Source organism: Halichoerus grypus, chromosome 1, assembly GCF_964656455.1.
Source record: "Halichoerus grypus chromosome 1, mHalGry1.hap1.1, whole genome shotgun sequence".
In the NCBI taxonomy this organism is placed as follows: domain Eukaryota; kingdom Metazoa; phylum Chordata; class Mammalia; order Carnivora; family Phocidae; genus Halichoerus; species Halichoerus grypus.
Genome location: NC_135712.1, coordinates 129,081,414 through 129,105,908, shown reverse-complemented (window position 1 = coordinate 129,105,908; position 24,495 = coordinate 129,081,414). Strand labels below are relative to the sequence as shown.

The 24,495-nt window shown below is 36.4% G+C and overlaps 1 protein-coding gene across 7 annotated transcripts in view; it reads left to right on the top strand.

Annotated features, from left to right (window-relative positions):
• Positions 1-24,495, top strand: part of ANKRD28 (ankyrin repeat domain 28) — a 204,688-nt gene that overhangs the window by 120,947 nt on the left and 59,246 nt on the right. For 4 of the 7 annotated variants that reach the window (XM_078071971.1, XM_078071978.1, XM_078071983.1 and 1 more), the window contains one exon: positions 5,309-5,387. In XM_078071971.1, the coding sequence (XP_077928097.1) occupies positions 5,309-5,387 (79 nt within the window). Of the gene's footprint in view, positions 1-5,308; positions 5,388-22,746; positions 22,818-24,495 lie in introns of all 7 variants that reach the window. The other 3 variants (XM_078071960.1, XM_078071966.1, XM_078071951.1) reach the window with 1 other exon arrangement.

Sequence of the window (24,495 nt, the reverse complement as noted above, 5' to 3'; positions counted from 1 at the left end):
ATGAGATTCGCTGTAGGTTTTTCATAGATGGCTTTTATGATATTGAGGTATGTACCCTCTATCCCTATACTCTGAAGAGTTTTGATCAAGAAAGGATGCTGTACTTTGTCAAATGCTTTTTCTGCATCTGTTGAGAGGATCATATGATTCTTGTTCTTTCTTTTGTTAATGTATTATATCACGTTGATTGATTTGCGGATGTTGAACCAACCTTGCAGCCCAGGGATAAATCCCACTTGGTCGTGGTGAATAATCCTTTTAATGTACTGTTGGATCCTATTGGCTAGTATTTTGGTGAGAATTTTTGCATCCATGTTCATCAGGGATATTGGTCTGTAATTCTCCTTTTTGATAGGGTCTTTGTCTGGTTTGGGGATCAAGGTAATGGTGGCCTTATAAAATGAGTTTGGAAGTTTTCCTTCCATTTCTATTTTTTGGAACAGTTTCAGAAGAATAGGTATTAATTCTTCTTTAAATGTTTGGTAGAATTCCCCTGGGAAGGCATCTGGCTCTGGACTTTTGTTTGTTGGGAGATTTTTGATGACTGCTTCAATTTCCTTAGTGGTTATAGGTCTGTTCAGGTTTTCTATCTCTTCCTGGTTCAGTTTTGGTAGTTGATACATCTCTAGGAATGCATCCATTTCTTCCAGTTATCTAATATGCTGGCATAGAGTTGCTCATAATATGTTCTTATAATTGTTTGTATTTCTTTGGTGTTGGTTGTGATCTCTCCTCTTTCATTCATGATTTTGTTGATTTGGGCCATTTCTCTTTTCTTTTTGATAAGTCTAGCCAGGGGTTTATCAATCTTGTTAATTCTTTCAAAGAACCAGCTCCTAGTTTCGTTGATCTGTTCTACTGTTCTTTTAGTTTCTATTTCATTGATTTCTGCTCTGATCTTTATTATTTCTCTTCTCCTGCTGGGTTTAGGCTTTATTTGCTGTTCTTTCTCCAGCTCCTTTAGGCGTAGGGTTAGGTTGTGTACTTGAGACCTTTCTTGTTTATTGAGAAAGGCTTGTATTGCTATATCCTTTCCTCTCAGGACTGCCTTTGCTGCATCCCAAAGATTTTGAACAGTTGTGTTTTCATTTTCATTGGTTTCCATGAATTTTTTTAATTCTTCTTTAATTTCCTGGTTGACCCATTCATTCTTTAGTAGGATGCTCTTTAGCCTCCATGTATTTGAGTTCTTTCTGACTTTCCTCTTGTGATTGAGTTCTAGTTTCAAAGCATTGTGGTCTGAAAATATGAAGGGAATGATCCCAATCTTTTGGTACTGGTTGAGACCTGATTTATGACCTAGGATGTGATCGATTCTGGAGAATGTTCCATGGGCACTAGAGAAGAATGTGTATTCTGTTGCTTTGGGATGGAATGTTCTGAATATGTCTGTGAAGTCCATTTGGTCCAGTGTGTCATTTAAAGTTTTTATTTCCTTGTTGATCTTTTGCTTAGATGATCTGTCCATTTCAGTGAGGGGGGTGTTAAAGTCCCCCACTATTATTGTATTGTTGTCAATGTGTTTCTTTGCTTTTGTTATTAATTGGCTTATGTAATTGGCTGCTCCCATGTTAGGGGCATAGATATTTACAATTGTTAGGTCTTCTTGTTGGGTAGACCCTTTAAGTAGGATATAGTGTCCTTCCTCATCTCTTATTACAGTCTTTGGTTTAAAATCTAATTTGTCTGATATAAGGATTGCCACCCCAGCTTTCTTTTGGTGTCCATTAGCATGGTAAATGGTTTTCCACCCCCTCACGTTCAATCTGGGGGTGTCTTTGGGTCTAAAATGAGTCTCTTGCAGACAGCATATCGATGGGTCTTGTTTTTTTATCCAATCTGATAGCCTTTGTCTTTTGATTGGGGCATTTAGCCCATTTACATTCAGGGTAACTATTGAAAGGTATGAATTTAGTGCCATTGTATTGCCTGTAAGGTGACTGTTACTGTATATTGTCTGTGTTCCTTTCTGGTCTATGTTGCTTTTAGGCTCTCTCTTTGCTTAGAGGACCCCTTTCAATATTTCTTGTAGGGCTGGTTTTGTGTTTGCAAATTCCTTTAGGTTTTGTTTGTCCTGGAAGCTTTTTATCTCTCCATTTTCAATGACAGCCTAGCTGGATATAGTATTCTTGGCTGCATATTTTTCTCATTTAGTGCTCTGGATATATCATGCCAGTCCTTTCTGGCCTGCCAGGTCTCTGTGGATAGGTCTGTTGCCAATCTAATGTTTCTACCATTGTAGGTTACAGATCTCTTCTCCCGAGCTGCTTTCAGGGTTTTCTCTTTGTCTCTGAGACTCGTAAGTTTTACTATTAGATGTCGGGGTGTTGACCTATTTTTATTGATTTTGAGAGGGGTTCTCTGTGCTTCCTGGATTTTGATGCCTGTTTCCTTCCCCAAATTAGGGAAGTTCTCTGCTACAGTTTGCTCCAATATGCCTTCTGTCCCTCTCTCTCCTCTTCTTCTGTAATCCCAATTATTCTAATATTGTTCTGCTTTCTGGTATCACTTATGTCTCAAATTCTCCCTTTCTGATCCAGTAGTTGTTTATCTCTCTTTTTCTCAGCTTCTTTATTTTCCATCATTTGGTCTTCTATATCACTGATTTTCTCTTCTGCCTCATTTATCCTAGCAGATAGCATCCCCATTTTTTATTGCACCTCATTAATAGCCTTTTTGATTTCTACTTGGTTAGATTTTAGTTCTTTCATTTCTCCAGAAAGGGTTTCTCTAATAACTTCCATGCTTTTTTCAAGCCCAGCTAGTATCTTTAAAATCATGATTCTGAACTCTAGGTCCGACATCGTATTAATGTCCGTATTGAGTAGGTCTCTGGCAGTCGGTACTACCTCTTGTTCTCTTTGTTGAGGTGATTTTTTCCGTCTTGTCATTTTGTCCAGAGGAAAACAGATGAATGAGAGAACAAAATGTTAACAGGGTAACAACGTCTCCAGAAAATATGCCCTAAACAAATCAGAAAAGACCTGAAGCCAGGGGAAAAGAAAGGGAAAGAAAGAAAAAAGGAAAAGAAAAAAGAAAAGATAAAAACAAACAAAAACAGAACAAAACAAAAGAAAAAAAACAGAATATGATCAGATATGATCGGGCTGGTGTATAGATCAGTGCCACACACTAGATTTTGGGTGTATTTTGGTCTGTTAGAAGAAAGTGCCTCCCAGAATTTTAAAGAAAGAAAAACTTATATATGTACAAAAATAAGGGTTGATATGGTGAAGGAATGGAATATGACTGTAAAGATGAAAATTATAAAAAAAAATTATAAAAGGAATTGGTAAGTTGTTTGAGAAAAGAATGAAGAGGATTTTTAAAAAAAAGAAAAAAAAGGGAGAGAATGTGATCAGGCAGGAGACTAGAACAAAGCCATACACTAGAGATTTAGGGTATATTTTGATCTGTTGGAAGAAACTGTATCTCAGAATTTTAAAGTGAGAACAACTTATATATATATGCCAAAAATAAGGGTAACTACTATGGAGGGATAGAATATGACTCTAAAAATGAAAAATAAAAATGATTTTTAAAAAAGGGATTGATATTGGTTGAAAAAGGGAAAAGAAAAAATCAAAAAAAAAAAAAAAAAGACAGTTAAAAAAAAATTAACTTTGAAAGACTAAAGAATCATGGTAAAAAAGCCATGAATTCTATGTGCAGTATTCCCCTAGCACTGGAGTTCCACCCTTCTCTTTGATGGGTAAACTTGGTCTTGGCTGGCTGTTCTTGCTGATCTTCTGGGGGAGGGGCCTGTTGCCGTGGTTCCCAAATGTCTTTGCTGGAGGCGGAATTGCCCCGCCCTTGCCCGGTCCCGGCTAAGTAATCTGCTCTGGTTTGCTCTCCGGAGCTTTAGTTCCCTGCAAGCTTTCCGTACAGCTTTGGAGGCGGAGAGTGAAAATGGCGGCCTCCCAATCTCCGCCCCAGAGGAGCCGAGAACTCGGGGCCCGCTCCTCAGTGCGCCCCCAGAGAAAAGCAGTCAGTCACTCCCGTCTCCCCGGTCTCCGGCCGCACTCTGTGCTCACCTGGCCTGTGACCGAGCGTTTCTATTTCTGGCACCCGACCCCGTGTGGAGTCTCCAAACCCAGCACATCCCTGCAGTGCGCTCCCGCACTGCTCCTCCCGCGGGAGGAAGGGGAGTCTCCCTGGATCTGCTGCTTGTTGGGTCCCTGCTGGAGAAGCAGTGGCCCACATGTGCCGTGGATCACGGGTTATGGCAACCCTGAGCTGAGAGCCCGCACCTTGGCTCCGTCTCTGCAGCTGGCTTCGCCGCTCCTATACCTGGGAGCTCTGCCGCACTGAGGCACCCCCGGTCTTTCTGTGACCCCGAGGTCCTGAGAACACACTGTCCCGCGAGGGTTCCACCCCCAGCTTAGCCACTGGAGCCATGTCCCTCAGCAGAGCCGACTTCTAAAAGTTCCGATTTTTGTGCTCCGGGGCTCTATCACTTGCCCATAGGTGGCTGATGGAGGCCCCCTCCCCCGCCGTCTATCCTCCCGAATATCTCCTCGGATTCACTTCTCCGCACGTCCTACCCTCCAGAAAGTGGTCGCTTTTCTGTTCAGAGAGTTGCTGCTATTCTTTTCTTCGATCTCCTGTTGAGTTTTTAGGTGTTCAGAATGGTTTGATCCCTATCCAGCTGAATTCCTGAGACCAGACGAAATCCAGGTCTCCTACTCCTCCGCCATCTTGCTCCCCATCCTGCCTTCCTGTTTTGTTGATGGTTTCCTTCACTGTGCAAAATGGAAAACTATGTATTTTTTATATTTACAAAGATAGGAATATATTTTAAAGCCACAAACAAAATTGGCAGGAATTTTAAGAAATCCTTAAGATTGGTTTAAGGGATAACTTCAAATCCCCAGAGAAAAATTTGGGGGTACCTGTGGAAACATTTTGATAGGCAAACCTTTTGTTAAGGTTTGTTTTATTTAGTTAGGTCAACAATTCCAAACTGTGTAAAACTGTGGAAGTATATTGGGAAAAATAGGATGAAGTAAAGGAAATTTTCCTATGTATATCAGCAGCATAGCTTCTTTATTCAAAGAAAGCCTAAGAAGTTATTTCTCTGTCACCTTAGATTTTATTTTTGCTGTACTTAATAAAGCCATTCCTTTAAGGCCAAAATATTTTTTTAGGCCTTTCTTCTCCTAGCAAGGAAATATTCTGTTAATGGGTTGCTAACTTAGACTAAGCTTATGGAAGTTGTAAGTTGGTAGTTAATGGTTTTTCTTCATTTAAAGTATACTGAAATTAATTTTATATTAAAAGTTATGTTCCACCTTTCCTCTTTTTACAGGACAATGAAAAGAGAACTCCACTGCACGCTGCTGCCTATCTTGGAGATGCAGAAATCATTGAACTGCTTATTTTATCTGGTATGGTAAAGCTCTGGTTAATAAGAGCACATCATGCATATTTTTGTCATAATTAATATTTATCAAACCTGGTTGACTATTTCTTTATATTTGTCTCAAAGTTGAAACTTGTTCATTCTACAGCTGATCTTACATCATGTGCCAAGTACTGTTCTAGTGCTTAGAGTATGTCGGAGAGCAAAACAAAGATGACTGCCCTTAGGGGGTGGATACTCCAATAAGGAAAAATAGGCTGTAAATACAAGTAAATGTTACAACATGTTAGAAGATGATTAAGTGCTATAGAGAAATGAAAAAGTAGGTCAGGATAATAGGGTGAGATGAATGATATATAGGCTCAGGGATTATATAGAATATTCATAGTAGGCCTGATTAACCGCAGAGTAACTAGGAGACAATTTCAGTTCTACTAGGGGAACGTGATGTGGCTCAGACCAAGTGCAGTAGTGGAGGTAGTGAGAAATGGTATGATTGTGATATATTTTGAAAGTGATGCCAGCAAGGTGTCTGTCTTTAAATAGCTTTTATCTAATAACTCTTTTTGAGGGCCTGTAAAATACATTTTAGGAACCTGTACTTTATCTTTTAATTTCTCCTAAACTGTTTGAGACTTCGCAATATGAAGTAATGGTAGAACTGTTTCTTATGGAATAGCTCCTATTGTGGTCAGACTGCCTGCAGTCAAACAGAGCTTAGAAGTATTTTTGTTGTAGCCAAATTATTGTAAATAATATTTATTGGAAAAGGATGCATGTGTTTGAATTGTGCTTGTGTTACCAGATTGTAGATAGACAATGTAATTGGAGAAATAGCATCATTCATTTAATATTTGGGAGTAGGAGCACTGAGAGAATTTGTGAATGAAGATCTCATTCAGTAGCCTAAATAGAGGGGTGCCTGGTTGGCTCAGTCAGTTAAGCGTCTTACTCTTGATTTAGGCTCAGGTCATGATCTAAGGGTCATGAGATTAAGCCCTGCGTCAGGCTCCGTGCTGGGCATTGGGCCTGCTTGAGATTCTCTCTCTCCCTCTCCCTCTGCTTGCGCTCTGTTTCTCTCTCTCTCTCTTTCAAAAAAAAAAAAAAAAGCCTAAATAGAATTTTGCCATTTCATAAATTTATGGAAATTTTAAAATCTGGGTTTTATAACAGATTGCATGATCATATAGAATTAAATATAGCTAAATATTGACCCAGCTAATATTTTTTTATTGAAGTATTAGTTTCAGGGGTACAACATATATATTACTCAGTGCTCCCCAGCTGATATTCTTATATTAGTTTCTTCATGAGTAACTTCATCGTAGATGCACTTCCTTGAAGATATCTGTTACTCTGTGGATGCTAGCTCACTAGTTACCAGCTTAAATTTACTAGAGATAAGAACTGAGGAGGTACAAGAGAAAAATCATATTTCCTCTTAATTGAGGCTTCTACTATAATAATGTGAATTGATGGGGTATAGGTTTATATATGGAATTTTCTTTACAAACATTGTCTAAGAAACAGTTTCTTTTTTTCTTTAAGACATAGCTATGCTAGAAACGGTACATTCTAGTTAGTTTAATGTCTTGGACTTTGGATAAGACCTCTACTGCTACGTTTTTTATTTTAACACAGAATTCTATTCACTTACTTCCACTTTAACATAAAGATTTTATGACTTAAAATGGAGGGTTCTTTTTCCCATTTTTAATTTTTAACCTAGGAGAAACTTTTCAGATGCTCCATTTGACTTACTTCCTGGCTTTGAAAGTGAATGTTTTTACTAAGGATTTTAGCTACTTACAGAAGGTTGACTTCCTAGTCTTTGTAAGTATGATAGTCAGATGAGCCTTACGAATGTGATAATATCAGATATCAGCTTTGAAATAAGGATTTGAGAGAGTGCTTAATTTCTTTTAAGTAATTCAAAGAGAAATAATGTATAAAATTAACCACCATATATGTATAAATGCTATTTCAGCTTGTCTTTGAAAACTAATTTTAGTATTGTGTTTTATCAGTTTATGAGGTAATAGCTCATGTAGCTGTTTTTGGATGGAAAAAGCCACAAATTAATTTATAGTTTTCAGAATAAAATTAAGTTCTTACATTGGTCTCAAACTGTATTATTTCCTTGATCCAAATTTCATTTGACTTCAGTTTCTACTACTCTCCCTTTTGCACATTCCGCTCTGATGCCACTGCTTACCATCTCTGGGTATTTGAACTGCTTCTTCTTTATCCTCAAACTCTCTTTTCTCAGGTAGCCACATGACTTGTTCCTTTACTCACCTTTTTTATGTCCTTGCTCAAATGTTACCTCCGGGGTGAAGTCGTCCCTGATCACTGCCTCCACCACCACCATCCTTTCCCTTTCCTGTGTTATCTTTTTTTCTAGTACTTATTGTTATCTGATATCCTTTTTAAAATTTTACTTAGTCACTTCCTATCATTCTCTCCTTACTAGAATGTAAACTCCCAAGGCAGGCAGGGGGAGGGACAGGGGGAGAAAGAGAATCTTAAGCAGACTCCTCACCCAGCACCAAGCCCTATGGGGCGGGGGGGGGGGGGGGGGTGGTTCCATCTCATGACTGTGAAATCATGACCTGAGCTGAAATCAAGAGTCAGATGCTTAACTGACTGAGCCACCCAGACGCCCAGCAATATAAGTTTAGACTTTACATTTTGGTCTCAGTTTCTCAATTCTTTAGTTGAAGTGAGAATGGGAGAGGTGGAAATGCACTAGGAATGTGGGGTGCAGGAGTTCAGGTAAATGAAAAAGGAAAGAAGACAAATGATCTGTTTTCTATGGATGCAACTCAGGCTCGTCCATAGACTTCGTTCTTCTTCAGACTACCACCTAGGCTCTAGGAAAAATAAAATAAATAAAAACTTAATTGGATCTGGAATAAAATGAGCTGGAATGAAATCCAAGTCTAAGTTTCTACTAAACCAGAACCTCCGTTTCCCACTTACAAATGAAAAATAAATAAACCAGGCTCTGTGTTGTCATGAGAGGCACTGCAGATAGTGGTCAGACAGATTTAGGTGCAAAACTTGGTCCCACCTCTTAGCACCTCTGTGATCTGTGGGAAGTTATTTAATCTCTCCAGCCTTAACATCCTTTTCTGAAAAGTGGCAATAATATAAATTTTATAGTTTTGAAGCAAATGAGATGATGTAGTTAAGATACCTAGAAAAGTACCTGGTACATCATAGATACTCAAAATCTGGCTATTATTTTTTTTTAAGCAACTCTTCTTTCTTTCCTCAACTTTATTTGGTCCTGCCAAATAAGTAAATTCCCAATGTCAGGAATTACCGTTTTTTAGTGATTTTTAGATATAGTTTCCTAAAAATTCTACCCTCCCCATTGTGAAATCTAGTCACATTCTGAAATGATAAATTGGAAGGAGTTATTTAACTATGGGGGAAATACAGACAAGAGTTTATTTCCACAACCTAGAGAGACAATGAAACAAAACAGACTCTGTACAGAATATTCTTACTCAGCAAATTCTAGAATAAAAAAAAAAAGTCTTTAAAACTATAGATAATTACGTAAGTGTCTTACTGAACACAGCCCCCAGTAGCTCAGCAAATAATGAGTGAAGGCTCATATAATTTGTAGAAAACAGAGCTCTAACAAGTCAGAAGATCGGGAGTAATCAGAAATGTGTTCCTAACTTTTAAAATTAGATGCTGTATAGGATGACTGTCATGACCTTCTATAAAAATACCACCTTACATAGTTGAAGACTGAAACCTGAGTCAGAAGGAATTTTAGTTTGATGGGTTTTAACATTTGCTATAATTTTATGTATTTGAAGGTTCATGCTGATTTGTCTAAAATTAACAATTTTTAAAATAATTATTCATATCAATTTAAAATTCCCATTAACTCTTTGAAAGTTGATTAGAATAGTTTTATGGAGGATATAGTAGATAACTTAGAAATCAAGAAGTATAAGCTAGCTAATGAATTCTAAGTATTACAAATAGATTTCCAGAATAACAAACTAATAAAAAATTAATTATATTCAAAGAATTTTCAACAACAGAAAGGTTATCCAGATAGTAAATAAATAAGGACACATTGGACTTAAAGTACACATTAGAGCAGGTAGATTTAGCAGATGTTTACAGACATTCTATCCAAAAGCAGCAGAATATACATTCTTCTCAAGCATACATGTAAGATTCTCCAGGATCATGTTAGGCCACAAAACAGTTTTTCATAATTAAGGTTGAAATCCCATTCAGCATCTTTTCAACCACAGTGATCTGAAACTAGAAATTAAAAGAGTAAAGCTGAAAATTCACAAATATGTGGGGGTTAAATATTACTGAACAACCAGTGGGTCAAAAAAATAAATAAAAGAGCAAAAAATTATCTTGACAAATGAAAATGAAAATACAACATACCTAAAACTTAATGGGATGTGGCAAAAGCAATTCTGAGAGAGAAGTTCATAGCAATAAATGCCTGCGTTAATAGAAAAAAGAAAGAACTCAACCTGGCTTTTCACCTCAAGGAACAAGAAAAAGAAAAGCCCAAAGTTACTAGAAAGAAGAAAATAACAAAGATCAGAGTAGAAATAAGTGAAATTTTAAAAACAAAAGAAAAACCAGTGAAACTAAGAGCTCATTTTTTAAAAAATAAAATAGACAAACCTTTAACTAAACTTATCAAGAAAAAAGGAGAGTACTCAAGTTAAAGAAGATCAGGAGACATTCCAGCTGATACCACAGAAATACAAAGGATCATAAGAGATAATGAATAGTTATAAACCAACAAATTGGACAACCAAGCAAAAATGGATAAATTTGTAGAAACATACAATCTACGAAGATTGCATCATGAAGAAATAGGAAATCTGAACAGACCAATTACTAGTAAGAAGATAGAGTCTGTAAGCAAAAACCTCCCAACAAAGACAAGTTAGGACAGATGGCTTCACTGGTGAATTCTACCAAATTTTAAAGAAGAGGATGGAACACTTCCAAACTTCTTTTTTTCTGCAGCAAGTATCGCTCTGAAAGCAAAACCAGACAAGGATACTATAAGAAATGAAAATTATAGGGCAATATTCCTGATGAACATAGATGCAGAAATCCTCAGCACAATATTAGCAAACCAAATTCAGCAGTACATTAAAAGGATCATACACCATTTTCAAGTGGGATTTACTGTAGGGATGCAAGAATGGTTCAACATCTGCAAATCAGTGATATGCACCAATTAACAAAATGAAGGATAAAAATTATATGATCATCTCAGTAGATACAGAAAAAAACATTTGACAAATTCAGCATCCATTCATGAGAAAAGCACTCAACAAAGTGCTCCTAGAGGGAACATACGTCAGTATAATAAAGCCATATATGACAAGCCCACAGCTGTCATCATACTCAATTGGTGAAGAGCTGAAAACTTTTTCGCTACAATCAGGAGCAAGATGTAGATACCATTCTCATTACTTTTACTCAGCATAGCCCTAGAAGTCCCAGCCAGAGCAATTCGGCAAGATAAAGAAATTAAAGGCAATCCAAATTGAAAAGAAGTGAAACTGTCTCTATTTATAGATGACATATTATATATAGAAAACTGTAGACTTCACCAAAAAACTGCTAGAACTAATAAATAAACTGAGGAAAGTTTCAGGATACAGAATCGATATACATAAATGTGTTGCATTTCTTTCTATGCATTGATAATGCACTATCAGAAAGAGAAATTAAGAAAACAGTCCCATTTACAGTTGCATCAAAAAGAGTTAAAATAGCTAGGAACAAATTTAGTCAAGCAGGTAAAAATCTGTACACTGAAAACTAATAAGACATAATGAAAGAAATTGAAGAAGATAAAAATAAATGGGAAGATATTCCATGTTCATGGATTGGAAGAATTAATATTGTTAGATGTCTGTACTACCCAAAGCAATCTACAGTTTCAGTGCAGTCCTTATCAAAATTCCAATGGCATTTTAACAGAATTAGAAAAAACAGTACTGAAATCTGTATGGAACCACAAAGACCCCAAATAGTCCAAATAATCTTGAAAAAGAACAAGGCTAGAAACATCACATTTTCTGATTTCAAACTATATCATAAAGCTGTAGTAATCACACCAGCATGGTATTGGCATAAAAACAGACACATATATCAATGGAACAAAAAGAGAGCCCAGAAATAAATCTATTTATATATGATAATTTGTGACAAAGCCAAAAATAGGCAATGGGTTAAGAACAGTCTCTTCAATCATTGGTGTTGGGAACATTGAACGGTCACATGCAAAAAGTGAAACCAGATCACTATCTTACACCATACACAAAAATCAACTCAGAATGGATTAAAGACTTGAATGTAAGACCTGAAACCATAAAATTCCTAGAAGAAATCATAGGGAATAAGCTCCTTGATATCAGTCTTTACAGTGATTTTTTTTGCATTTGACACCAGAAGCAGAAATAACAAGCAGGACGGCATTGAACTAAAAGGCTTCTTCAGTACAGCAGAAGAAACCAACAAAATGAAAAGGCAACCTACAGAATGGGAGAAAATATTTGCAAATCATATATCTGATAAGGGGTTGATATCCAAAATATAGAAAACTCTCACAAATCAGTAACAAAACAATCAATCTAATTAAAACTTGGGCAGAGGAACTGAAGAGACATATTTCCAAAGGAGACATACATATGGCCAACAGGTGTATGAAGGTGCTCAACATCACTTCATCAGGGAAATGCAAAGCAAAATCACAGTGAGATACCACCTCACACTTGGTAGAATGGTTTTTATGAAAAATACAAGAGATAAAAAGTATTGGCGAGGATGTGAAGAAAAGGGAACCCTTGTGTACTCTTGGTAAGAATGTAAATTGGTACAGTTACCATGGAAAAAGTTCCCCAGAAAATTAAAAATGGAACTACCATGGGATCCAGCAATTCCAATTCTGAGTATGTATCCAAAGGAAATGAAATCACTATCTTGAAGAGATATCTGCATTCCCATATTAGTGGTAGCATTATTCACAATAGCCAAGACATGGAAACAACCTAAGTGTCTGTCAATGAATGGATAAAGAAGTTGTTATTTATATATATATAAATATTTATTTATATATATAATATGAAATATTATTCAGCCATCAAAAAGATATCTTGTCAGTCTTCCAGCAACATGGATGGACCTTGTGAACATTATGCTAAATGAAATAAGTTAGAGAAAGGTAAGTAATGCATGATCTCACTTACATGTGGAATCTGAAAAAACTGAACTCCTAAAAACAGAAGAGCTTGGTGGTTGCCAGGAGTGGGGGAGATGTGTAAGGGCAGTCAAAAGGTAACAGAGTTCTAGTTTATAAGGTAAGTTCTGGGGATGTAATGTGCAGCATGGTAGCTATAGTAAACAATATTATATATTTGAAAGTTACTAGGAGAGTAGATCATCAAAGTTCTTTTCACACAAAAAAATTTTTAACTATGTGACGTGATGGATATTAATTAAACTTAAAATTTTTCACAGTGTATATGTATCAAATCATTATGTCGTACATTTTAAACTAATACAGTGTTACGTCAATTATATCTCAGTAAAACTGTGAAAAAAAGAATATCACTCAGAACGGTAGTCTTCAAACAGTGTACTTTAAGTTAATAAAAGTAGACTTTAAGTTTGAGTAGTGGTGCTTCGAGGGTTCTGCTTAAATTTGGTGTGAATGCTGTGGTTGCTGAGGCCCAGGTTAGACACTTATTTCAAATTCTGCCTCCACCACCAATCTTATAATCATATTGAATGAAGTTTTAATAAGTTTAGTTAGAAATTAGAACTTAATCTAGGTTTTTGACCTGATCGAGTCTCTAGATCGAGAAGAGAATGAAATTACATAGAGAGGAAAGTAGGCAACAAAATTAGGCTAATTTGTTCTTGCTAGCAGCAAAAACAGGTAGTGTAGAAAGTTCAGGGTAGATTGCTCCTGCCTTTTATATTAATTATTAGTGACATTTTACAGTAGTGATTAGGTTAACCTTAACTGGTGTCATCTTAAGAAAATTAAGCAATATGAAATAATCTCCATTGAGCATTTGCATTATACCAAAATCATGATATGCTTCAATAAAAACACAATAAATACTGTAATTTTGTATTATAAAAACTACTTTGGTATCGATGGCAAGGTTATCTGTTGCTACAATATTTCTCTAAAATGGAAAACGAAGAAGATAAAAAGGTTGACATCAGTCTATAGTCATGTCCTTCCATGTTCATGTTTCAGGTTTTGATTGTTTTCTGACTTCCTACGATGAGAAATTAGGAAACCATGTTCTCTAATTTGTTCCAGTCTTGTGTTTTCATTCTTAAAAATTATGACTTTACATTCTATTTTGTAATCGGAAATCCCACTGTTTTCACACATACCCCAGTCCTTATTCATAGCTTCTCTAGCCCCAAGTTTTTTATTTTTATTTATCTCTTGGTTGAATAGACATCATCATCAAGTTTTTGGAGGGTTGGGTTTTGTTTTAATATTTAGTAAGAGCTCATGGATGTCATATTCTTATTTGTTGGAGATTGTTGCCTTTTTTATTTAACTGAAGGGTAGATTGGCTAGTTATAAAATTCGTGATTCACACTCTTTCCTCTCAACTTTATAGATGTTACTCCAGTGTCTTCTAGCATTGAGTGGGAGTCTTGGATTAGGCTCTTCTCTCCTTACCATTTCTGTCCCCCCCATACCAGCCTCTACCACCATGGTCACTTCTTTTCTGCCTGGATGCCTATAGGATTCAATTCTTTATCCCTAAAATTCAGTACTAACTTAGGCTAAATCTATTGATTATTTTTGCTGGGACATAATGTGAGTGTGCATTTTTAGTTCTGAAATTTAGATTTTTATTTCATGTATATTCTACATTAAACCTTTGAATATTTTATTTCCATGTTTTTCTGTCAGTAAATTTTTCTACCATATATTTTTCTGTGAACTTTTCTCTGAATTGTAGTTTTGTCTCTTCCATTTAGTTTTGGTTATTGCCTTATGCCTGTCCTTCATTCATTTATCAAATATTTAATGAGCATGTCTCTGTATCAGGCACTATTCTAGGTGCTGTGGGTGAAGCAATGAATAAAATAGATGGAAGTTCCAGCCTTCGTGGAGTTTATGTTTTGGTGGGGGAGATAGTAACAAGTTAATATACATAGCTTGTCTTGTGGTGATAATTGCTATGGGAAGATTTAAGGAATATATGTTGGGTGGGGATCAGTTGCTGTTTTATATTAGATTATCAGAAAAGGGTTCAGTGATGTATGACATTTGAGCAGATAACCGAAGGATGTGAGGAAGCAAGCCTTGCACACCAGGCAGGTATTTGGAGGAAACTGAGAGAATAAGAGCAAACACCATGAAGTGGTAGCATGTTTGGAGGCAAGTGAAAGGACAGTAAGAGATGAAATAGAGGAGGTGGCAAGGTTCCAGATCATGTGTGGCCTTGTAGGCTTTCGCAAAGACTTGTTTTGGTCCTTAAAGTGACGTGTAAAACCAAAGGCGAGTTTTGAGTGGCATGACATGGTCTGACTTGGGTTTTTAAAGATTCGCTCTGGTTGTGGTTCAGATTCTTAGCTGTGTTTTAAATTGTGTTTGTTCTGCTTTTTGTTATTTCTAGGCTTTTATCTGTAATTGTTTTATTTTCCTTTTTTTCTTTCCTGATCTCTGCCAGCTCTCGTCTCTTTGCATTATCTTGCCTCTATCTTCAAACTCTTTGAGATCTCTCCTCAGCGCTTACTCTCTCTGAATTTGTGTGTAGAGAGTAGTTTGCAAATTCATCCTCTCCTTTCCTGGGATAATTTCTTTCAGATATACCTGTTAACTGTATTTTACTCAGTTTACTCTGCTCCCATATATTTTTCCTCTTATCCTGTGCTGGATCCTTACCTATCTTTGAAGAATTTGCTTCTCTCCAGAATAGTTATTTGGTAATAAATAGAGTAGGGAGGGGCAAAAAGTGAGCATTAGTTAGGTTTGTCTGTTCCAGTAGCTTTCAAACTAAATGGGTTTTCTCTCAGTCTAGGAGAGTAGTTTCTTTTAGTTCTTGGTGTACTATATGTAGTTGGGGCACTTGGCAGCTCCTTACATCGCAGAGTCTTAGGTAATGATCTGCTGGTATTTGGCCCTTTCACTCCATCTTCAGCTGGGTCAAAAATAGTAAAGATTCATGGTTGGTTCTTCCTTTAGCACTACCCCACTTTGTTCTTCTATATTATAAAGTTAGAGTTCTATGGATCTATAGCTCTAGATCATCTAAGATATTGTTAGAAAGGGATTCTGGGACACAGCAGAGAAAAGGGGACAGATAGACATGCACACAAAAACATTCTTTTAGAAGATTCAGTAACCTTCCCAGAATCTGAAGAAGCTTCACTTGATTGGGTATCCTTCCTCGTTTTGGCATAGATTTCACTGTATTTGGTAGAAATTTTCATAGTTTGGTTTGCAGTTACAGCTGTTTTCTTGTTGTATTGAGGATGGTATTTCTCCACATTCTCTTTGATATTTTGGTGAGGTTTTTTCTTTTTAAGAGTAAAACTACTCACTCTCTTTAACCTGCACTCCAGGACTAAATTCATTGAAAATGATGTGTTTACGCATGATGCAGCTCCAGGATTTTTGAATGAGAGGTATCATTTGTGACATATCTAATCAAACAAGTGAATCCTTCCATAGAGTCTATAGTCACACTAGAATCTAGTGTAATTAATTTCACAATTATTATTGATTGGGGTAAAATAATAAAAGGAAATCGTGTTTACTGTATCTCAAATACTATGCTAAATTTACTTTTTCACTCTTAACTCCGTGAAGGTATGATTATGCATAGGGAAACTAAGGCATGTAGAGATTTAATAACTGGCCAAAAGTTACTCTGCTATAGTCTCTTGCTCCCCTCTACACTCCCCTCCCACCCTGCTGCCAGCCCCCCCCCCCCCAGCAAAATTTGGGTAGACAATTACTTTTATTGAAGAACTTCTGTTTTAAAGACTGAATTTTCTGGCTACATAAGTATAGATACTTTTATGGGAGCTATTCATTGAATGTTTGTATTTAAAACCATAGGTTTAGCAGTACCTCAGACTATTTCCTGTATGTGGTTAAGTGGTTAAATGACTGTGTTGTGTAAGGCATTAGTCAAAAATTCATTTATCAGTCTGTTTTAGAAAATAATAGCCCTTAGAAAGGAAATACGAACGTTATGTATTAGGAATTAAATCTAAAGTATGTGACCCTTGAAAACCTTCAGTGCTGGTATATTTGTTTGCTAGGACAACCATAACAAAGTACCACAAGTTGAGTGACTTAAACAACAGAAATTTATTTTTTCACAATTCTAGAGGTTAGAAGTGTGAGATCAAGGTGTTGCAACATCAACTCCTTCTGAGGGCTATGAGGGAAGGATCTGTTCTAGGCCTCTCTCCTTGGCTTGTGGATGATCACCTTTTTGTGTCTTTCATCTGTACTTGTCTGTGTCTAAATTTCTTCTGCTTGTAAGGATATCAGTCATACTGGATTAGGGCCGACCTTAATTACCTCATTTTAACTTAATTACCTACCTCTGTAAAGACCCTATTTCCAAATAAGATCGCATTCTGAGGTGCTAAGGTTTAGGACTGCAGCATATGAATTTGGGAAGGGTGTTGGGGGGACAGTTCAACCCACAGTATCTGGTGTCCATAACACCATCTTAAATGATACAATGCAGCAGCAGCAGCAGCAGCTGTCCACCTGCCCGCCTGCCCCCCCCCCCCCCGCATTGCAGGTGGAAAAGTGGAAATGTAGTTGCTTTTTGCTTATTCCACTCCCAGCCTGAAAACAGAATCTGAAGCTTTTGTCATTACTTTTGGTAGGCAGCCAAAGGAAAGCATTATTTCTAGTTTGAGAAGAGTAATGAAAGTATTTGGCTCCTAGCTCAGTTCACTGGACATGGACTGTCTCCTCTGAGGCTTAGGAGTAGAGAACTATTCTCTGCAAGGAGAAGTTTTAGAAAATTATTAGGGGGACTGCTTATAATTATTATAAACACCTGTGGAAATAGAAATAACTTTAATAGTATCTACTATCAAGTACTTAGCCTAGATTAGAGGTCAAAAGACATTTTATGTAAAGAGCTGGACAGACATCTGGCAACTACTTAATTCTACCTCTATAAGTGAAGGCTACATAGTTAACACTTTCAGTGAATAGGTGTAGCTGTATTGCACTAAAACTTTATTTACAAAATAGATAGCTGGCAGTCTGTGGACTGTAATTGAAGACACCCTGGTATAGATTAGAAAAGATGCTACCTTATCTACTTAGTGTTAATGTAGGGCAAGGTATTTAATAAGTATGAAATAATTTATTCTGGGTACCTATTTCAAAATAGGATAGAATGTTCTAATAGGAAATGGATCATACAGATCACTTGGCACAACGTTGTTTTACTGATAACCTAGTTTCAAAACTCAAAGAATTGGCAGATCTTGTTGATTAATTAGATTAAGGAGAAAACAGATGAGTTGAGACCTAGAGTTAAATGAGATGCTCCTGATTTGAGTTCCTGACTCCTGAAACCCATTTTGCAGGAACAGGAGCTCCCTGTGTTGTTTCAACCTGGGGCCCATCCTCCCTCGCCCTCTGCCCCTACTTCCCCATATACACACACAAGGCATAGGAGGCAGAGATTATGATTAACAACATGAAGGTCTAGGCTCTGGGGAACAGCCCCAGCTCACACAGCATGCTGTTACAGAGCCATTATTAGATCATAGGTCCTGCTCCTGGGCTCCTTCCACTACTGCCTGTCTCCTCACAAGTCCAGACTTCTCTTCAGCTGCATGGTTGTCTAGAGCCCAGAATAGACTGATGTAAGTAAATCAGATTATTTATTTATTTATTTTAGAGAGAGAGAGTTTTAAGCAGACTCTGCACTGAGCATGGAGCTGGACACAGGGCTTGATCTCACAACCCTGAGATCACTACCTGAGCTGAAACCAAGAGTCAGATGCTTAACTGACTGTGCCACCCGTGTGCCCCAGATTTTTTATTTTTTTAAATTATTTTCTTGTTTATCTTCAGATGAGCTAGACATTGACCTAATTCTGGAAATCTTAATTTTTTTCTTTCAAAAACTGACAGTACATTTTTATATGTATGAATCATTAAATGAAAAGACTGGGTGAGAGGAAGCTGGTTATCTGAATTTTTCTATATAATCTAATGGTGATATCAAATGGATACAACCTGTTTGGGTTACCCTGCAGTTGTTTTTTGCTTGTTTTTTGTTCTTTTTGCTTTTAACGTTTCAGAAATCTTAATCACATCTCTACTCTGGAAGATGAATCTAAATTCAGATATTTGAAGTGGCATACATGCTGGCTGCTTATTTATCATCTTAAGGGAAAGCTCATGGATTTCCCTCATACATGGATTTGTGGGGGGGAGACTAGTAAAGAAAGTATTTGATACACAATTGGGCATAGCTATCTTGGATTTACTGAGATGTGCTCCTAGCACTTGAGAGGTTTTCTGGAAATATTGGTTTGCAGTAGTTATCAGTATATCATCCTTAAATTGCTATCTTAATTGTCTTCAGTTTCTCAGCAGTGCTTCCTCTTTACCTGAGGGTCTCCCAGTAACCTAACTTCAATAATTGGGATGGGGCTGCTATCTTATATTCTCTTCATTTTTAATGATTAGGAAACAGTAAAGAAATTAATCTTTTCTTGGTGACTTAAGATCATCCTTATAAACTACAAATATTATACTCTGCCATGTATTGAGTATGTGATGTTTCCACCAGAGCTATTAACACTTGATTTTCTCTGTTCAAAGACTTTTATGTTTTAAGTCGGTATGATTTTTTTTTTTCCCTTTCTCCATCTTCATTGTTAGCCTTTGTTGCTGGTTTTCAGCTGTTAGACTGGTAAATTTTACTCTGGAAATACCTTTTTCATTACTGGAATGACTTTGTAGCTTGTGTTTATGAATGTACAGCTAATTTTGGAGCTGTCTGTGTAGAACAAAAGTCTGGTTACCTTCAGAATTCACATGAGATGAGCTCTGGGAGCTGGACATCTGAAGTGTGCCTCCATGTTTGTTGCTCTTACTCTATTTTTCATTTTATAGCTGGCTGCCACTCTTGTAATGTACATTGCTATGCCATATTTGTTTGTTAATATGTAAAGTGATTACTAATTAATGGATGTGGGCAGGGGAGATATTCTGTTGGTGTCCTTAGAAATAGATCAACCATTTCTTGTGTACTTGACCTTTAATTTACAAGGAATTAAAACATGTGATTAGTGCTGTGTGATTTAACAAAAGATAAGATGAGTGCCTTCTGGAAAGATTATGATCAGATGTCTAGAATCCTATGGTGCTGATCTTCCTGGGGATAAGTATCTTTAAAATCTAAAAAGGACAAGCCATTTTTTTTTTTAATCACATCATCTGTTACATTAGTACCAACTAGTAGTATTTTGTATCCTCAGTAAACCATTAGTGGATTCTTTGTTGTAGTCACTCATGTTTTTTGATAAATTAACTTTGAATTTGTTATTAAAATTTGTTATTAAAAGTGAAGAGAAAGAAAGACTATTAATTAATTATCATAACTTAAAATGGAAGAATGAAACCAGCAGGTTCTTTTACTTTAGGCTGCCAAATGGGCATCAAAATTAGATTTTCTTTCTTTAACCATGTATCTGATAACCCATGTTCAAAAGAAAGACAAAGCTATCTTTACTGTCTACCTAGTCACTTTCCAATTTTTTTCTTTGCACTTAAAGGCAAATTCTTGGAATTTTTTTTTTATTTTTTTTTTTATTTTTTTTTAAAGATTTTATTTATTTATTTGACAGAGAGAGACATAGCGAGAGAGGGAACACAAGCAGGGGGAGTGAGAGAGGGAGAAGCAGGCTCCCCGCAGAGCAGGGAGCCCGATGTGGGACTCGATCCCAGGACCCTGGGATCATGACCTGAGCCGAAGGCAGTCGCTTAACCAACTGAGCCACCCAGGCGCCCAAATTCTTGGAATTTTTTATGGCCACTCCTTTTATTCCTTCTTAAATACATTTCTTTCTTTTTTTTAATAAGTAGTATTTCAATTTTATTTAAAATATGTATATTTAAAGGTATGTGGTATACAGTGAAGTTGCCTTTCTATCCCAGTCCCCTATCACCCAATTCTCATTGTACCTCACCACCTACACAAATGCATAGGCAACCACTGTTATTAATGTCTTAGTGTTCTTTCAGGGTTTCTTTATGCATATAATGCAAATATGAATAAAGATATTTATACTTACCTCTTCCATTTTCTACATAAAATTAAAGAACATTACTCATCCAGTTCTCGCTGCTTTTTTCAGTTTTTATTTCTCAGATCTTTATGAGCACATAGAGATTCTTCTCATTTTTTTGTGACATCCACATTCCATTTCCTTGTTAATTAACACCTGGAATCAGACTTAATAACCCTTCCCATTTGCTGAAGACCTATTATCAGGCCTCGTTCTTTTCTACCTTTGTCTATCCAAAGTACTATTTCTGAGTGAATCACTACCTTTCAGGCCTTAATGCCAGGATTTGCCCTTCTACTATGCACATAAACATTGTAGAAAGAGGTACAAGTATTATGGAGAACCTTTGAAGTTCCAAGGAAGGAAATGGGAGAATGAAACAGCCAGAGCCTAGCTTCTATATTGTCCCTTTATCATCTCTGAGGACTCCAGCCTTCTAACCTATATGGATTTCAACTATTTGCAGGAGATCTACATTCTACCTTTTACCCAGAACAAATGCTGACTTTATTGTGGTCTCACAGTCTATGTTTTAACCATCTTGGTCTCCCAAGAGCCTAGCAGATAGTTGTTTACGTTTACTACATAAATATATCACTCTCTCTAGCTATTTCTTTATTCTGCTGAGTCCCTTTCTTTCTCCCAAAGCCTAATTGAGCAATCATGAAAGCTCTCATACTGGTTCTTAATTCTTCCAGTGTCCTCACTGTCACTGCTCAGGAGTTCAGTTACTCTCAGAATTTCAACTGCTACATTTGTGAATGATTTTATACACCTGCATTTCATATCATTTTTCTCTCATGTTCAGGACTTTTAAATCTACTTCTAACACATCTGTGTTGTATGTTTATTATGTTAACCTTTGTAACAAGGCATTAGGAGATCTGCTCTATAGATGAAGAAACTTTTGTTCAGAGGGATCACACAACTAGTTAGGAACCCATAGCTAGTAGTTGTTAGAGCTGTGACTTAGAGTCACTGCACTTGATTATTCCCTGGAACCTCCACTCAAAACATGGAATGCAAACATTAGGACATCTGAATTCTAGCCTTGGTTCTACCATACTGGACTTTGATGTTAAGCTATTCTCTGTACCTGTGTTTCATCATCTAGAAAATGAGGAGGTTGGGCTAGATATCTAAAGCCCCTTCACACCAGCTAGTTGTGATCCTGGATATAAATATAGGGTTGCTTATAGTGTAAGACCCTTCACCAGTTTCTCTATACTTCTAAGAGCCAGGGCTGTTTCTTTCTACTTCAATATACACTAACCCTACAGTTTGGTTGCTGCTTCTGTTTGGGATTTAGGTACCAAATCAGTGGATTTTATGTAGGCAATAGATGCTTCCCTCCCCACCCCCACCCCCCCCGCCAAATTACATAATACATTTTGTCTTACTAAATGCATTTATATTCTGTTAAGGATAATTTTTGTCCATTGACTCAATGATTTTTAAATAACTGTATGTAGTTGATTTTTTAAAAATTCTTTAAACCTTTAGGTATAACCCAGAAAGACATATGGGTTTGTTCATTTCTTTCTTTCTCAAATTTTTCCTAAGTCTATAGTCACTGTATCCATTTTACACAATAACTTTATAGTACTAATGTACTTTTAATCCTCATTGGAGAAATATTTTGGTATTATATGGCTTTATAACACGATACATTCATTAATAAATGTAATGACTTTGTAACGGTCTGCATTTTACATAGGAATATTCTTATTTGAGTTTTTTAAGACACATTCTAAAGTGGGGCCTTATTTTTACTTTAATATGCTCTGTATAAAGGTGCTTTTCTAGCCTATATATAAAATGATGTTTCTTTTATTTTTAATAAAAAGAGCTAATACCTTATTGGATAGTTTTGTTTTGTAACTTAGTAGTAACTTATGAGCAGAAAGTATAAAAAATAAAGTACTACTTTTTCAATTGTTACTTATCCAATTTGGACTATATATAACTAATTCAGGAAATTTATTTAAAATATTTTATGCAAAATATTTCAATTTATTTTTTTCTTCTTGTTGCAGGAGCTAGAGTTAATGCCAAAGACAGCAAATGGTTGACACCTTTACACAGAGCAGTTGCATCTTGTAGTGAGGTATGAAATTTCTTTTAGTAAATATATTGTATATAAAAGCATTAAGCAGGCTTGCCTGTGAGCCTATATTCAAATTCTGTGTTTTCAAAAGAAGGAAAAAGCAACTGAAAATACCTAGACTGGTTAATTTACTTTAGAATTTGTACAGACCAAGTTAAGTGTTCCCACTTCTGTTTTGTGACAAAGTTCTCTTGGAGAGTCTGAAGTGCAGAGAGTAGAAAACCCTCCTTATATATGCCCTACAAGAGAGATTATTTTCTATACCTATAAAATCCTCCTCAGTCTTTTCTCTCCTGGACATGCTGCAAAGGTTCTGCTGACCATGATCAAGAAATAATAGTCTCAGCAGTATGTAACAGTTCATTGAAATATTGTTTAGTTAAACACTGAAATTAACTTCAAAAACATGATGTGATCTCACATTTTACCAGTTCTAAATATACAACCTAAAATGTTAGGTGTCTTATGGGGAAGAACAGTTTCTTCTTATTTATAACCCTGTATATGATTTGTTCTTCAAGATAACTGACATTTTTGGAGAACATTCATTTTTATGTTTTTCATATCTTCCAGTCCTCATGACACCCTTGTAGGATAGATATTTTGAGGGAGTTGTAGTTAATGATTTGCCATAAACACTCAACTTTTGAGTAGCAGAGATGGAATGAAAACCTGGACCCTCTTTTTTCTGTCATCTTACTCTCTTTCTAAAATGTATTAGGTGCATTTTAAAAAAGCATTGTGCCCAAAGAACTCCTGTCTCTTCATTCTTTGTATGTATTTCTATGTATTCACTCATTGTGAATGTCTTGAACCCAGAACCAGTGAAGAGAAGTAGGGGCAGAGTGGCTGGGAAGGATTTCAAACCCTGCGATGTGACAGGCAGTGTTAGCTGTAGCTTCCTACTTGGAAGGAGGAGGGAGGGAACAGTGGGTGGTGTGCTGGAGCACACATCTTACCTTAGATCTTGGTCCGTGGTGTGCTCTAGCTGTTGAAATGTGGAACTTGGATCTGGAGAAACTGGCTACACTAGCTGTGTGATCTTAGGCAGATCTGGGGATTATCATGAAACTAAGACATTAACCAAAATACTTTGAACTCTGAAATTCCATGGGAATATTTTGTGGTTAGCCCTCTTGTAAAGAGTTTCTGTAAACAAGGGCAGTTAAGGAAGATAAACATTACTGTCTTTGGAACCTATTAATAAGTTAGACCTAACCATTTTTTAATATGACTCTTGGGAATGTGATTATTAAAATTGGTGTTTTGCCAAATTAAGTCATAAGAAGGAACACTTTGTATATTTGTAGAGATTGTGAAACAGACAAAAAATTTTTAAAGAAAATAATGTTAGAGGAAGATGGCAGGTTCTTCCCAAAATCTTGACAGCTGATTTTTTAAAACTGTGTACTTAGCCTGAGCTGTAGGTTAGAAAGCAGTGATCTTAAGAAGTTTCTTAAGTCTGCTTTCAGCCTAAAAATTACTGGGCTGTGTAGTATTACTCTTTTGCAGGAAACCTAGTCAAGATTATCAGTTTCCCCATGTTCTTTTAATTTTTTCTATTACATCCTCAGAGCAAAAGAGAGTTGTACTTAATTTCATTTAATAAGAAAATATAGCCATATAAGGGTATGGAAAAGACAAAATTTTAGGTAGTTTTGGTTTATGTTTTTGAGAT